Raw genomic sequence first — 12,650 nt, 5'->3', positions numbered from 1 at the left:
CATAATTCTCAGGTCTCCCTTTCCTTGTTTTTGACCTGCAGCATCATCATCAGCAGGTGGAGAGTCAAAATGGGAGGAACCTAACCTGCCAGATATTCCAAAACCCCATAGCATGTTTGCAGCTGCTTGGATAGAAGCTGACAAGAATTCACAGAGAGTCTCATCTGGTCTTGTGGACCCAGGCTATCACTTCCCAACGCCAATGCTTTTTGTTAATGTGTCTATGCTAGAGTGAAAGAAGATTTACCTCTTCAATTGGCTGTCTGCTCATGCACTCTGGATTAGTCAGGTTGATCTGTGCTTGCCCTCAAGGTTCCCTTCCCCTCAGATGTGGAGGGACTTTTTGAATACAGTGGCTCAAAATTGTCCCAATGTTTGCATGTTTTTCATTAATCATGGTGTAGTGAGTGAACTATCATTATTGAGTCCAAGGTGTTGGTGGATGGATCAAAGTGTCTGGTCATGGCTCTCTGATGAGCCATATTACATAATATTTGGATAGCAACTGATGACAAATTACCCAAATGAAAATGAGAGCTCATTGGGACAATTATGTAACTTTGTGATATGCTGGGGATGTAGTCCTTGGGAACACATATAAAACATGGTGAGATGCTCACCAATGCTTACATGATGTATCACATGGTCTACTGAATGATTTGTCAACAAACAAACAAAGCCAAACAGTGATTTTGCACTGCTAAGCCTCCTTGCTGTAACACAAGTCAAGCAATCACCATTCTGGCTCATCAGGGACATTCTCTCAGGGCAACCTCAGCAAATTCTGGTGTACACTATAGTATAATCAATAGAATATGCCATCAGCACCATTGGTCACTTCACAAACCTGCTGGCAGTTATCTCCTGCACTGTTTCCCCACCAATACCACATGTGGAGTTGGCTTGCAGAGGGTGTGACAGAGGGTTTAGGAGAAGTGGGTAGACATATTCAATATACTCAAGTAATGCATAGATGTCAAGTATTTTATGCTGAAGCTGCACAATGAACATGATGAGGTCTTGGAAAAGTAGGGGATGTTGTCGAAGATGCATGACCTTGTGTCAAGCCAAATGCATCAGAGTGCACAGAGCATCTTGCCAATGGGTTGATCTTGAAGGGTGTGGTGGCAACTGCACAAACTTTGAAGTGCCTCTTTGAATGCCATGACTTTTGTGCTCTGAAGTGTGCCCACTGTGAACCAGGAGCCAGTTGGAACAACAAAGTCACTGGGAGTTGGATCATACCATGGGATGGAGTGCTTTTTGAGGGATACAGATCGATTACTCATATTGTTTCTTGTGTGTCTGTGGCCATTGAAAGCAGTCAGCTACCCCAAGGTGACTGCCAGCATGGCAACAAAGTTCTTCCTCCTCAAAAATATATGGTTCTTTGACAAAATCTATGTTAGGTGATGTGATCACCCAGTTCTCCTTGCATGCAACTGCTCACACATCAAGTGAAGTGATTGTAGCTGCAGATGTAAGTTAGCCCAGAAAAAAAAAAAATAGCACATACCATCCTGGGGCCAAAGGTATGGTTTGAAAGAAGCTGGGCTGGGTGCCATAGAGGACACTTGAGGGGATCTTCAAGGTTGAAGTAGAGCCAGTGGGGAGAAAGGGTCAAGAAATGAAATATAACCACAAAAGCATGCACCAATGCAAGTATGAAATTGGTCCTTGAGGCATTGAACCAAGGTCACCATGTATTCATGTCTTTTTCTGTTCTTGTGAATTTCACTGATATTCCTGAGGTGTGCATGATCTTATCAAAGAAGGAGAACTGTCCTAAAGCAGAGTGATGCCTACATTGATGCAGAAGAGATAAGTCCTTTTACCATTTCTACTCTCCTAAACATCTCACTGATATTTCCTGGTTGGCTATGTTGGAGTGAAATGACCCCTGTCCTTACTTGGACATAGGCATGTGATCATGTCGCTTACATACGCTGTTAGAGTGCACCCATACACTAGTAAAATTTACCTAGTCCCTCAGTAGCTTGACAGACTACTGAGGGTGAGTACACTTCTATATAGATAGAATATCCTTACTAACTTGTATAGTTCCCTACAGGTACTATACTCAATAGTAGTAGCTTGACAGACTACTGAGGTTCCCTACAGATTCCTCTCTGGGTTTCCCTCTGCAACCCCACAAACTTCTTCAGGCTAGCATTTTTCTCATATTATCTGCTTCATCTCATATTACAATGAGTGGTATGTGTTTACTCATCCTGTCTGATGCACCTCCTCTACATACATTATATAGTAGATTGTATCACTATAACAATGAGAAAGAGCTGTCCTAAAGCAGAGTGGTGCCTACATTGATGCAGAAGAGGTAAGTCCTTTTACCATTTCTACTCTCCTGAACATCACACTGATATTTTCCATTTGGCTAGCATTTATCTCATCTTATCCACTTCATCTCATAATACAATGAGTGGTATGTGTTTACTCATACCATCTGACACACCTCCTCTACATATTTTATATAGTAGATCATATCATTATCCTTGTTCATCAGATCTGGCCTATGAACTACCATGCAATGCTGTTCACCACCAAGGCCAAAACTAACCTTCAATGTGACCATTCCTCAAACCACACTGGTAACAACACTTTGTCTCCCATCACAATCTGTGGTACATGTTTCTCTGTCTCTGCTTCATTTCTTTTTGGCATACATTCCTATCATAGATATGATTTATGATCTGTCTTCATTGGGTCTACTGATGTTGCTCACCAAACAGAGGGTCAAAAATATGCTTCCATGCTTCCATGCTTCCAAGCCCTGAACTAGTTTGTTTGCTTGCATCAACATGTAATCATTTGGTCATCATTCCCTTGTGTAGCCACAGTGCTGGTAGTGCCCACATCCAGGTAATTTAAGGTGCCAGTGGATGCTCTGTTACTGTTATATATATATATTACTTCCCTCTGGCTTGAAACACACACTCTACCAGCTAACTTATCAGCCTGGAGCTTCTAACAAAGTGCATCAGTTTTTCTTTTATCATAATCTTGTTCATATGTTTGTTTTCAGTTATTAAATTTTGTTCTGTCAACCCTGTGTCATTGCTGTTCATTCATTCCATTGACCCCATGTCATTTGACATTTTCCCTTGATGGCCATAAGGTTTTACAAGTCAGCCAGGAAGAAGCTGGCACCAGTTCAAAAGAGGTGCATACACCTTTTGGCTGAAAAACATAAATAGGCACTAACTTGCTTTCCTCCTCATCTCTTTTTCTACCCTCAGTTGTTCATTGAATCACTGACCATGTCCACTCCTTTTTGCTCTTCATTTGATTTTATACTCTTGCTTGAATTCAAATCAGCAAGGAACCCAATGACTATGTGTTCCTGGAGAACTCCCCCACTGTGTGACTGTGTGTCTGCTGTGTGATTGTTGCTGTGCCTCCATGAATGTCGCCCTCTGATCCCTCTATGAAGATTGGCCCCCCCATTGGGGTTCGCAGGTTGAAAAGAATCAAGGGTACTACAACATCATCCAGTAAAATCCAACCTGGGTGAGGTGCAAAGAAGTGCCATTGCACCATCAAACCTGGTGCATGTGCATAATTTACCCTGTCTTCCACACTTGTGCTCAACCTCCCTCCAGCAGCACCAACCAGAAACCACAATACTGGTCCTGAGGTTAGAGCTGCATTAGGTCCCTTTTTTTTTTGGCTTGCTGACCTTCATTTTCAGGAGGCCAGATCTAGTGTAGCTCAACATCCAACTCACAAGCCATGTCCATGGTGTCCCTCACAAGGTTTAACAGAAAAGGAGTGCAAAGAAGAGTATCTCAATTCCTTTCACTTGACAATGGTTCCACTGAAAGATGGTACAAAATTGGACTGCTGTACTGCCCTCCAACAGCTCCATGGAGGCATGATCACTATGCAGGATATAGTCGATGAGGATGATTGTTCAGTGTTGCTGCTAGCTGTCCCCTCCAATACTCCTTCAGACAATGAGGATCATCATAAACAATGTAAGTTTGTATTCTCTTGCAACCATATTCCCTCTCAACATCACCTCTAGCTGTCCCCCACAGTACCACTTCAGATGTGCATCTGCACCGTGGCCTCCAGAGCATGTCTAATGATGAGGATGATTGTGAGCAATGTAAGTTTGTATCTATATGCAACCATACCCCTTCTCAACATCACTACCAGTTGTCCCCCCCAATATCCCTTTGGATGTGCATTTGTCCCATGCCCTTCAGAACATGTCCAGCAATGAGGATGATCATGAACAATGTAAATTTGTATCCTATGAAGTCATATTCCCCTTAAAGGCTGACCCCCAAAATACCCCTTCAGCTTGTCACCTGCCCTGTACCCTTCAGAAGGTCTCCTACACATGGAAGGTGCTGCTAGACCTGCTCTTCATCCACAAGCATACCATTGTTGATTGGCCAGCTGGAGTTCCAGCAGTTGGTCCTGATTTCAATGTGAAGTGCCTCAATGCAAATGAGCTCTGTGCCCTCACTGTTCCATTTTTGACAGAGCAGATGGAACAAGATTACAAATTGGAGGCTCCAGCAGAGGAGGAAGAAGACCACATTGTGCCAGTACCTGCTTCATCATTTTATCTCAAGCATTGGACAGCTGGTTTGTATTACTGATCTTGCACAATTATGCTGGCCTGACTAACATGAATTATTCAGAACAGCTTCAGCTGTTGCATGAAGCTGACCTGAAAGCCTTTGACATTCCATTAGTAGTGAATACACTTCATCACTCCCTTTGCCTCATTTCTGACTCACAAGCATTTGTCAAAGTGCTCCCCCCAACAATGCACCAAAAGGGCCCTGACCAGGAGGCAGCCCCTTGTCTCCCCCTGCCCCCAGCCAAAGCACAACCCCACCCACCCACATGAGGCCATACAGCACCAAACACCTGCAATTCTCATCAACCCCCTCCAGCATCTGAGTATTCACCTCTTCCTCCCTCATCACCACCTGACAACTCACCTTGCTTGTCTCCTCCATGAGCTATGCATGATCCTGCTCTGGTAGCATGTCATCTACAACATGGTGCCTCCCACAGCCACTCTCCAACCCTGCACTCCCACTGCTGCCCCCACCACCAATCACAGAAGTGTCACTGAGAATATCCAGAAGACAGAAGCAAGAATGATGCAGGCCCATCACAGGGAAGGTCCCATCACAGGTATGCTGTTAGTCTGACCTGAATGCATTATACTGACCCAATGCAGTGTGGTTGAGTATGTTCATTGGAGCCCCCCACACAAGAGACACCACTATCCATCTGATGATGAAGATGGCTACCCCCCATAATCATTATATCTGCTACTGAGGTACATTATGTACACCTATGTTACATACCCCCATCTTCACTGATTACATGCATAACCCAGTGCTCATTGATGATACCCCCCCTCCCCATTCATTAGTCCTATGGACACCAATCCTTACCTTTCAGTGAGCACCACCCCACATGACTGTTGCTGTGGAGGTATGTCATATGCATTTCAATTACCATCTCATCCCCACTGATTTTATGCATGGCCCAGATGCTCACCAATGATACCCTTCCTACCCTTGTACTTCCCATTCATTAACACTGTAGATACAGAGTCAAAGACTTCATCCCCACTGATTCTATACATGGCCCAGTGTTTGCCAATGATACCCTTTCTACCCTCATACATCCCATTCATTAACACTGTAGATACAGAGTCGAGGACTTCATCCCCACTAATTCTATACATGGCCCAGTGTTTGCCAATGATACCCTTCCTACCCTCATACTTCCCATTTATTAATACTGTAGATACAGAGTCAAAGGCTTTGTTTAATCTTACAGTGTGTTGCCTTACATAATGTGTTGCTGGATGCCTCAAAGTCCAGTCTGAAATTTGGTTGGTCCTGTGTGTTTATGCTGGACTGGTGACACCTATCTGGTTGGAGATTATAAAGTGCCAGTGTGGTTGTGACTTAGGGGCGCTTCAGCCATGCTTACATAATCACCTTAGAGCATACATAGTGATACATTCCCTTCACTATTCCCTCAGTAGTTTCACACCTACTGAGGTAGCCTATAGGTTTCAATATATCTGTGGCATGGTCTGACCTGCCCATTGTTTTTTTGGGAGGTGTCTGATGATTCACGATTTGTAGAGGGGCTGATGTGCATGACTACATCCCTGGTTTGTGTTCTCCTCTTTGCCAGTACTAGTGCAATCTCACAGTAATGAACATGATGCACATGTCTTCAGCTTGGCTACCTGGTTGAGATGGGCACTGAGCAGTTCCCCCCTATTACTGACCTTGACATTCACTTGTTCTCAGGATGCTTTGGAGTTCAAGGCTCATTCAGAAGCAAAGGGTGATGATGAAGTCATCCTGTTCTCAACTCCTGGCTTTACCAATTTCTTAAAAGCTGTTGTCCATATTTAATTTCTCCCCCACTGCATGCTATGTCTGGGGACTGTGCAGTGTGCCTACTCATTCCCCATGATTGAAAACTCAGTGATGCACACAAATCAAAACATGCACTAGGTGTAGTAGGCAAGACATAATTTTGCAACTTTACAATCAAACATAAACTGACTTGACCTTGCTTGTGAATGGTCACTGCAGAACACAAAGGTTCATATATCAATGTCTGACAGATAACCACCTGTGTCAGGTGGCAGAGTTGTAGGAGGAAAGTGTAAGCCATTTAGCTTCCACCATTGGATGTTACCTCACTTTGCCAAGGATGACTTCAGTTCAAAGGTGAGTGGATTGATGGAGAACCATACATGTGTGGGCTGACCCTGCAGGAGTTCTGTTTCCATGCCATGGTTGGTCAAGAAACTCTCATTGATACTGTTGTGAATGGAAGAGACAGGCTATACCCAATGATGTCTCATCAAGGTGCTGGAGGATGTCATGGTCTACTATGACAGTGCAGTGTATGATCCATTGGGTGACCTCATCTAGTTCATGTACAAAGAAATGGTTGGTGTGACCCAGGGCAGTCTGACATATATTGTCTTCTGCAAGAAACATCCTGCCATGTGTCAGGTCTTCACTGGTATACAAATGCTCATCAACTACTGGCTTTTCCATAATGGTTTCAGTATCAGCAATGGTGATCTATTGCTGGACTGAAAGTGACAAGCTTCATCACCAAAGAAAATTGCAGAAAGGAAGCAGAGGGTCCAGGAGATTATTGATGATGCATATCACAACCACTTGAAGGCCATGCCTAGCATGACTATCCTAGAATTGTTCAAAAGTATGGTTGAGTGTGAATTTAACCTTCATTGTGACCATTCTGGTTGATATGTGCAGGAGCACTTGAAGGAGGACAACAATGTCAAGCAGATGGTTACTGCAGGATCAAAATGTTCATATATCAATGTCTTGCAGATGTCTGTCTGTGTTGGGAAGCAGAGTGGAAGGAAAGTGTATACCATTCAGCTTCCACCATTGGACATTACCTCATTGTGCAGGGAGTTCAAGCACCAGTACTGTGTTGATGTTACAGGCAAGAAGGGTGGCTTCCATGCTGGAGTTCAGCAGATTGGTATTGATTACTCCCCACTACATGCCTGTCAAGTCAAAAAATATCATTCACAATGCTGTTCAGATCTTCCACATTGACCACTGCAAGCTTAGCAACCTTGAACCAGGATACATTGTCAACAAAGTCCACCAACTCAAGGAGAAGCTCCTGGCTGTGCTGGCTGATGATGAACTTAGCAGGAAAGGTTGGACCTCCTACACCTGCTGGCACACCTGTGATGATCATTAATTATATGTATGACACTCCTTGCATGCTTGTATTGATGTTGATGTACTGCATGTACCATATCAAGGTGGGCACTTGTGGCATCCAGGGATGCCCAGAAGGCTTATGGTGTGCTAGGTGATTGATGTCAAGGGTAGGGATCTGCCATGTCAAGGATGGAGAATCTCCAACTTGACATGGAGAATCCCCAGTGGGCCATGGAGAATCCCCATCCTTGACATGGAGAATCTTCAACATGTCATGGAGAATCCCCAACAGGCCATGGGGAATCTCCAACATGACATGGAGAATCCCCAATGTGCCATGGAGAATCCCCAACATGGCATGGAGAATCCCCACCCTTGACATGGAGAATCCCCAACATGACATAGACTCAATCCCCAGCAGGACATGGAGTATGCACTTAGAGGATCACCTTCTCTGTCCTTTACACCAACTGCTGATATACCTTGTGGTGTTGTTAGTGTTTGAGCCACTCAACAGTTCATTCTTTCATAGGACAATACCCTCTGCTTCATGTTCCTTGTCTCCATCCTCTCACACCTGAGTGATTTTCCTGGTGACATAGAGGAGATGGTAGTGTCCCAACTTCTGAAAATCACAGAGTTTTTTCAATGTATATTTGTTGACTTCATCATGGGAGTTTGTTGGTGTCCACACTGTCCTCCATCATCTTGTTAGAGCAGCATGAGGGGCAGGGTGAGCTAAAGCACAGGGTGGGTTAGTTTGAGTGCATAAGGATGAGTGGAGTGTTTGGTCAGGGGGATGTTTCCTGAGAGTTAACACCCAGATGATTCTGATGTCATATGCAGAAGGTGTCATTCTACCTCCCCTTTCCTCTATCATCTTCCCTGCCCCTTTCTCCCCCTGTACCACTCACCTGCTGTCTGATCTCCTCCATCCCCCCTGCCTTTCAAGGAATCCTCCTGATCACCTAGGATTCCAATGCAAGTGCCATAATTGATGGTCTCAAGTTGTGTCACTCTGTAAGAATGGCTTCCAGCTGGCCATGACCTGGGAAAATTGGTCTATTTAGCCTGGGGAAAGCCCAGATTCACCCTGGAAAGTGGGTCTATTTAGCCTGGGGAAATCCCAGGATCAACCTTGAAAGCAGGTCTATTTAGCCTGGGGAAATCCCAGGTTCACCCTGGCAAGTGGGTCTATTTAGCCTGGAGACAGTCCAATTTGGACCCCAGCTACCCCTTCATTTCATGTATAATATATATATATATTATGGAGAAAATGTTTTCTCCAACCATATTAAATTGCTGCTCTGGAGAATCTCCAGGAATGGTGGTGGAGAATCCCCAAAAGTTGGGAATTCCCACTAAAATGACACCTATTGGGTGAATACTTATATCAAAATCAAAATCTCCAGACCTAATAGGTCTTTGAGGGGGGTTGACTGAAGTGCTCAGATCTTGTCAACAAACTTAAAGAAGTGTCTATCTTCACTAAAATGGATGTGAGATCAGGCTACAACAATGTCAGTATCAAAGAAGGGGACCAGTGGAAAGCCACATTTATCACATACAAAGGACTCTTTGAACCTACCATCATGTTCTTCAGGTTGTGCAACTCTCCCACCACCTTTCAGCATTTCCTGAATGACTCCTTCAGAAACATGATCACAGAAGGATGGCTGGTCATCTATATGGCAGACCTCCTCATCTTTTCCACTGACCCTGAAGAACACAAATGGAGAACCTGCCACATTCTAGAATGAATGAGGGAGCTGTCACTACCCCTCAAACTTGAAAAATGTCACTTTGATCTTACTGAGGTGGAATACCTTGGCATGATCATTAAGGAAAACACTGTTGCCATGGACCCTATCAAGGTCCAAGGCATTGCTGAATGGCCTGTCCCAAAGAAGGTTAAGGATGTGTGATCCTTTTTAGGATTCACTAACTTCTATTGAAGAGTTGTCCCCTACTACTTGGACATCGCCTGACCCCTAATCAACCTTACCAAGAAAACTACTACTTGGGAATGGTCAAAGAAATGTCAGAATGCCTTTGAGCTTCTGAAAAGAACATTCATGGCATGACTGACTCTTTGAATGCCTGATACCTCTCAGCCATTCACAATCCCTACTGATGCATCTAAGTATGCAGCCAGAGGCATTCTCTTACAAGAAGATTTGAATGGCCAGTGGCAACCCTGTGCCTTTATTTCCCAGTCATTCAACCCCACAGAATGAAACTATGACATCTACAACAGAGAGCTATTAGGGGTTATTCAAGGATTAAAAGCCTGGAGACATCATCTCCATGGGTCCCTGTTCCTGGTCAAGGTCTTCACTGACCACAAGAATTTGACCTACTTTAAAGCACCCCAGAACTTGAACTGTCACCAAGTTCACTGGCTCCTTGATCTTGCAGATTTTGATCTGCAACTCAAACATGTCCCAGGCAAAGACTTGGCTGCCCCAGATGCACTCTCTTGCTGACTGACCACATTCCTGATGATGAAGACAACAAAGGAGTAACCCTCCTCCCCCAGACCATGTTTATCGACCTCATCAATGCAAACCGCACTCAAAAGGTTGCCTCTTCCTCCATGTCAGACCCTGTGGTCCAAATGGCTCTTTGAGCCTTTGAAAATGTTGATATGCCACTCCCATTCAAATCTCATCTTTCAGATTGGAAAGTTGATAGTGGAGTGCTACTTTACAAAGGCAGGGTGTATATTCCCAAAAACCCCTCCCTCCAATGGACCATCATGTCCAACCACCACAATCACCCCTCCATAGGACACCCTGGTGTCTTGAAAACTCACCAACTCATCTCCTCTGAGTTCTGGTGGCTGGGACTTGTGTCCTCCATTCAAAAATACATTGAAGGCTGTGCTACTTGCCAGCAAAATAAAGTAAATACTCATCCAACAACACCACCCCTTATGCCCATCCCCTCAACCTCAACCTGCCCCTTTCAACAGATCTCCTGTGATCTCATTACCAACCTACCCCTTTCCAAGGGTTACAATTCCCTCTTGGTCATGGTAGACCATGGGCTTACAAAGGGGGCAATTTTAGCACCAACACAGAAATCTGCTTCCACTGCTGACATTGCAGCTCTCTCATTTAAGAAAGTCTACTCCTGCTTCAGGTTGTATGACAAAATCATACATGACCAAGGCCCTCAGTTTGCCTCAACATTTGTGAAAGAACTCATGTCCCTCTTAGGATACTCCCTCACCCTGTCAATGGCATACCTCCCCCAGACCAATAGGGAAATGGAATGAGTCAATCAAGAAGTTGAGACATACCTCTGCATCTTCTGCCAGAATGACCCTACTCTTTGGGTGGACAACCTCCCAATGGCAGAGTTTGTGCACAACCACCAACCTCATTCCATTACCCATCAATTGCCATTTTACCTCATGTATGTATGGCTATGAACTGAAACCACTTATATCCCTGATTGTGGACACCCACCCTCCTGCTGCTGAGTCTAGACTCTGGCTCTCTCCATAGAGCAGACCAGACCCCATGCCTGCTGTCTTTCAGGCACCAACCCACAACCTTGCATGTCTCATGGCTCATCATCACCCTCTGTGGTAAACCCCCAAAGTCACCTTTGGTGTCTCTGAGGCAGAACTCACCTGTACTATGAATCAGGTTGAGACCCTTGCCCAACTGCCACCATCTCCTGTGCTAAATGCACCAGCCAAGGCTGATCATCCTCTAACCATGTCCAATCCACACTATCATCAAGCATGCTATGTTTGCTGCTGCCTTTGGCACATTAGGGTCAATTGTGACCTTTATGAATGCCCTCTTTGCCACACCACCTATCCTGGGCACACTCAAGCCCAGTGCCCATCCATACATCCTTGTCAGCCCTTACAAGAAAGAATTTCTACCCCTGCATTGGTAGATGATTGTACTCTTGTCAGGAGTGAGGATAATGATTTGATTTTGACTCTGATGACTCTGCCATCAGTAACATGACCAGAGAGCCTTACAGAGAGTAAGTTGAAGTCAGGGACAAGTTGATCTATCTCCCACCATACTTGCCAGACTACAACCCCATCAAGCAAGCATTTTCTATGATCAAGGCATACTTGCATTGCCACTTGGATAACCTATCCATGATGGCAATTGTATGCACATGTCAAAGTATTATGCCTGAAAAGACTGAGGGTTATTTCCACACATCTGGGTACATAGTGTAGTGACTGTATTGCTGTGGCTAAGTAGATTCCCCCCTTCAATTACCAGTTGATTTTGCATGCAGGTTCAATGTAGTATGAATGTGAAAAATGGCCTCTGGGCTGACATTGCAATTGATACAATACCTATGTATATGACATAGGCATTACATGAAGCAAGGTATGTAGGTATTATGTAGAAAAAACATTGTCCTCTGATTCCTCCCCAGTCTCATCAACAATGAAACCCCAGGGCACAGGTAACCACTGACCTTGATTCTCACAGTGATAATAAAGGTCATAGTCAAGTGGGGCTGGTGTGCTACCATTGTCATCTTTGTTGATCATCATCAGAGATGCTGTGAAATGACACCCACCACCATCCTTGAATCGCTTCTCATACACAATCTTCTTCGATGGCCTGGTGGGTGGGGATGAGGCTTGGCCCACTCACTCATTGCCTGATGATGCCCCAGTGTCACTATGCTTCCTCTTCACATCAGGACCATTCCACCAAAGTAAACTTCCCTTCTTGAGACAAATGATGTCACCAGTGGTGATACCAGCACTAGCAAGTGTCTGGTCATTGATATCCATGAAAATGTCAGGCCTGATCAGCTGGAGTTCAAGTTCCTGTTCATAGAGGGTGGCATTGTGAACACTGAGGTTCATTTCAGTGTAGCAAAGAAAGTGGGAGGGATGAGATGGAGATGGGATGGGTGGTG

General features: G+C 44.6%; 1 protein-coding gene across 1 annotated transcript; it reads left to right on the top strand.

Annotated features, from left to right (window-relative positions):
* Window positions 1-3,826: 3,826 nt before the first annotated feature.
* Window positions 3,827-4,885, top strand: F5J12DRAFT_890060 (uncharacterized protein; the record flags this gene model as incomplete). The annotated part of the gene is made up of 4 exons (XM_051747378.1): window positions 3,827-3,995; window positions 4,046-4,129; window positions 4,180-4,617; window positions 4,674-4,885. The coding sequence occupies 4 exons, from the start codon at window positions 3,827-3,829 to the stop codon at window positions 4,883-4,885; spliced, it is 903 nt and encodes a 300-aa protein (XP_051602586.1).
* Between the last annotated feature and the right edge of the window lie 7,765 nt (window positions 4,886-12,650).

The sequence above is a fragment of the Pisolithus orientalis genome (genome assembly GCF_024613125.1).
Source record: "Pisolithus orientalis strain OTSU chromosome Unknown F5J12scaffold_6, whole genome shotgun sequence".
Taxonomy (NCBI): Eukaryota; Fungi; Basidiomycota; class Agaricomycetes; order Boletales; family Pisolithaceae; genus Pisolithus; species Pisolithus orientalis.
The sequence above is the reverse complement of the archived record's forward strand: the minus strand, read 5'-3'. Positions and strand labels throughout refer to the sequence as shown.